General features: G+C 39.8%; 1 protein-coding gene across 1 annotated transcript; it reads right to left on the bottom strand.

The window, feature by feature from the left end:
• Window positions 1-2,896: 2,896 nt before the first annotated feature.
• LOC138901163 (uncharacterized) lies at window positions 2,897-3,892 on the bottom strand. Its single transcript, XM_070188908.1, has one exon. The coding sequence runs from the start codon at window positions 3,890-3,892 to the stop codon at window positions 2,897-2,899; it is 996 nt and encodes a 331-aa protein (XP_070045009.1).
• Between the last annotated feature and the right edge of the window lie 450 nt (window positions 3,893-4,342).

Below are 4,342 nucleotides of genomic sequence, written 5' to 3'. Positions count from 1 at the left end.
GGGATAATACTCGGAACCAAAATGCTTCGAAGAAAAGGCATCCCAGACTACACATAGTAAGGCGCGAATTGAACAATATGCGCAGAATGTTTGAGCAAATGCAAAAATTAAAAGTTTGCATGGATATTCAAACAGAAGTAAGACTCAAATGATATTTGAATAAAAAGTATGTCTTTATTCACAAGAACGGGCAAAAACATTACAAGTACAAAATGAGAAAAGAAAGGAAAAGCTAAACTACAGTGCCTCCGGAACCAGGAGGAAGAGAAGTATTTGCATTGCCGGGAAGCGTAGGGGGTTTTGCCGATGGCTCAACGCTTTCCCCAGTTTGGTCTTCGACCTCATCGCCTTCCTATCCTTCTTCAGCTTCCGAAAATTCGGAACCGGAATCAGAAAAACCTGGAGTATCAGACTGCACTGAGAGTCCATTATTTGCAGCCAACTCAAGCTCTCGGGCCTTAGCAATTTTGGCATCAACATCAATGATACCGGCTTTGGCCTCTTCCAAGGTTTTTCTCCTCATGCTATACATGGAATAAGGTTTTTCAATAATGAGGGAAGTTGCTCGGTGCTTAAGTTCTTCTTTAAGTTGAGTAACCTCGGCGGAAAGGTTTGCCCGAGCGGATCTAGCGGATTGGAGGCTGACATCGAGCTCACAGACAGTTGAACTAAAGAGCCTATTATGCTCGATAGTTTTTCTATACTTATCTTCTAGCTGGGCATGTTTCTCCTCCACGGCATCAAGCTCTTCACTTTTGGAGTTCAAGGCTGCCTCCAAGTTAATCACTCTTTCAGTGGAGGCATCCTCACGATCGGGTGCAGCAAGAACGGCGTTCTGGACTTCTGCCCATTTGGCCTTGGCCTCATCAAATTTAACCCTCAGCGGCCGAATTTCTTGGCGAAGGGTGACCACTTCTTGCTCACTTTACTGCAATCGAGCCTCCAAAACAACGACCTCAGTAGCTTTAGTTTTCAATTGTCCCAACTACCCTCAAACTCAATAATGCAGGCTCGAAGCATATCCTCCAAGATTTGTATTACTCTCTCAGACTGCCATCTGTTTGTGGATAGAAAGCGGTACTAAAATTCAACCTAGAACCCAAAGCTTCTTGCAAGCTAGACCAAAATCTTGATGTAAACCTTGGATCTCTATCAGATACAATAGAAATAGGGATTCCATACAGCCTCACAATCTCATTAATGTATAATTCTGCCAAACGTTCCAGTGGGTAGTCCATTTTGATTGCCAAGAAATTAGCACTCTTAGTTAGTCTATCCAAATTGTATCATGATTCCTTTGAGTACGTGAGAGTCCAGAAACAAAGTCCATCATTATCCTTTCTCATTTCCACTCAGGTATTGACAAGGGTTGTAGTAGACCAGCAGGGACTTGATGTTAAGCTTTTATTTGTTAACATACCAAGCATTTAGAAATGAACTCTGCAATGTCTTTCTTCATACCACTCCACCAGTAGTGCTCCTTGATGGTCCGGTACATTTTAGTACCTCAGGATGCATTGCATAAGGCGAACTATGTGCTTCAATCAAGATATGCTTCCTCAATTCATCATCATTAGGAACACACAACCTATTTTTATAAAACAAGGTATCATCTTTCTTCAATGTAAAATCTAATTCTCTTCCATTTTGGACTTATTCAACCCATTTCACAAGCTTCTCATCTAACTTCTGCGCTTCTTGGACCTGCTCAAGTAAGACTGGCTTGACTTGCAAATTAGCAATGATAGAAACATTAGAATTAAATGAAAGACAAACATTCATGGCTCTTAATTCAAGAATCAAGGGCAAAGGACGTAGACTTAAACTTGCAAGGGAATTGCGACTCAACGCATCTGCAACTACATTAGCTTTACCAGGATGATAATCAATCGTGCAATCATAATCTTTGATGAGTTCAAGCCATCTATGTTGTCTCAAGTTTAACTCTTTTTGTGTACCCAAGTACTTCAAACTCTTGTGATTAGTAAATATGTGACATTTCTCCTCGTACAAGTAATGCCTCCAAATTTTTAAGGCAAAAACAATGGCAGCAAGTTCGAGGTCATGAGTGGGATAATTCAACTCATGCGATTTCAACTTTCGAGAGGCATAAGCAATTACTTTCCCTTCTTGCATCAAAACATAACCCAAGCTACAGTGAGATGCATCACTGTATACCACATAATCTTTCCCTTCAACTGGCAAAGAAATTATTGGAGCTTGTGTCAACAAGGATTTGAGCTTTTCAAATCTCTCTTGACACTTGTCATCCCACACAAATTTGACGTCTTTCCCCAAAAGTTTGGTCAAAGGAGAAGCTATAATAGAGAAGCCCTTCACGAACCTCCTATAATATCCTGCTAAACCCAAGAAACTTCTTATCTCAGTTGGAGTTTTAGGAGGTTTCCAATCAACAATAGCTTGAATCTTACTAGGATCAACCTTCACACCTTCAGCTGATACAATATGCCCAAAAAATGCCACTTCACTCAGCCAAAATTCACATTTGGAAAGCTTCGCGTAGAGTTTCCTCTCTTTCAGAATTTGCATGACAATCCGGAGATGCTTATCATGATCTTCTCTATTCTTGGAATAGACTAAAATGTCATCAATAAACACCACCACAAATTGATCAAGATAAGGCTTAAATACACAGTTCATTAGATCCATAAATGCAGCATGAGCATTTGTCAAACCAAATGGCATTACCAAAAATTCATAATGTCCATACCTGGTCCTAAAAGCAGTTTTAGGAACAACTTGGTCCCTCACTCGCAATTGATAATAACCAGACCTCAAGTCAATTTTTTAAGAACAAGCTGGCACCTTTCAGTTGGTCAAACAAGTCATCGATTCTAGGCAATGGATATTTGTTCTTAATTGTTACCTTGTTCAGCTACCGGTAATCAATACAAAGCCTAAGAGTGCCATCTTTCTTTTTCACAAATAAAATAGGAGCTCCCCAAGGCAAAATACTAGGACGAATAAAACCTTTCTCAAAAAGTTCTTGCAATTGATCCTTCAACTCTTTTAATTCAGCTGGAGCCATTCTATAAGGAGCGATAGAAATAGGAGTAGTTCCAGGGACAAGCTCTATAGGAAATTCAATCTCCCTTTCTGGAGGCAACCCAGGAAGATCATCAGAAAATACAGCAGGAAAGTCGCACACTGTTGGTATGTCCTTAAGACTTGGATTCCCCAATCGTGTATCGACTATATGAGCAAGATAAGCATCACAACCTTGACAAATCATCTTCCTTGCCAAGATCGCAGAAATAATATTAGCTATCAATGATCTTTCTCCTTGAACTACTATGTGTGTGTATGTAGGAGTTCTAAAAGTCACTTGTTTCAACCTACAATCAACCAATGCATGGTGCCTATGGATCCAATCCATACCAACAATAATATCATAGTCTTGGAAGGGCATTTCAAGCAAGTCTGCAGGGAAGACCAGATTTTGAATCATGAATGGACAATCTCGGTAAATCCTATTAACAACAGCTTGATGACCTAATGGACTCGTGACCAGCACATCAAAGTCAAGTCTTACAGATTTAACAGTATTAAGAAATGCAAATGATGAGCAAACATAAGAGTGCGAAGATCCAGGATCAAATAATATAACAACAGATATGCCAAATAAGTGAAATTTACTAATAACCACGTCCGAGCCATCTTGGTTATTTTTCTGTCTGATAGAATAGACTCGTGCAGTAGATCTCGACCCACTAGCCTGATTAGCTCTACCCGAACCTGCCACTTGTATATTTCTAGGTCTTGCACCGTTATTAGCTTGAGAATGAGTAGTGATAGGCTTTTGAACTGAGCCCTCTGTATGCGTATAAGAAAGAGGATTAGGATTAGAACAATCCTTCACTTTATGATCCATACTTCCACAATTAAAACAAGCACCATAAGCTCTTCTGCAGACACCATAGTGATTCTTTCCGCACTGTGCACAAGTAGATGTATAAGTTTTGCCTTGGCCATAACTTGGAGTACTAGCAGTAGAGAAATTTGGCTTATTCTGCTTATGATATGATGACTTCTATGCACTTTCAGTCTTGGAATAGTCAAACTTTCCCTTCTTGGATGGACCGCCATAATCTGAATTACCCTTCCTAAACTTGTTTTCTCTCCTACTAGCTTCTTCCTTATCAATTCTTTCCCAAGTAAGAGCAGCTGAAATTAGCTTGGAAAAATCCTCAAGTTGCAAGATTGCCACAGATTTTCAAATGTAACCATTCAAACCTTCTTCAAATCTTCTGCACTTGTCTCTTTCACCATCAATAATACCTCCAGCATAGCGAGAAAGCCTGATAAAGTTTTGTTGATACTC

Source organism: Nicotiana tomentosiformis, chromosome 11, assembly GCF_000390325.3.
Source record: "Nicotiana tomentosiformis chromosome 11, ASM39032v3, whole genome shotgun sequence".
NCBI lineage: Eukaryota > Viridiplantae > Streptophyta > Magnoliopsida > Solanales > Solanaceae > Nicotiana > Nicotiana tomentosiformis.
Note: the sequence above shows the minus strand (reverse complement) of the source record. Positions and strands in the feature narration are given on the sequence as shown.

Bases quoted from the DNA above. Each gene is read 5' to 3' on its own strand.
- LOC138901163 (XM_070188908.1), bottom strand. From the start codon at position 3,892: ATGGATCATAAAGTGAAGGATTGTTCTAATCCTAATCCTCTTTCTTAT.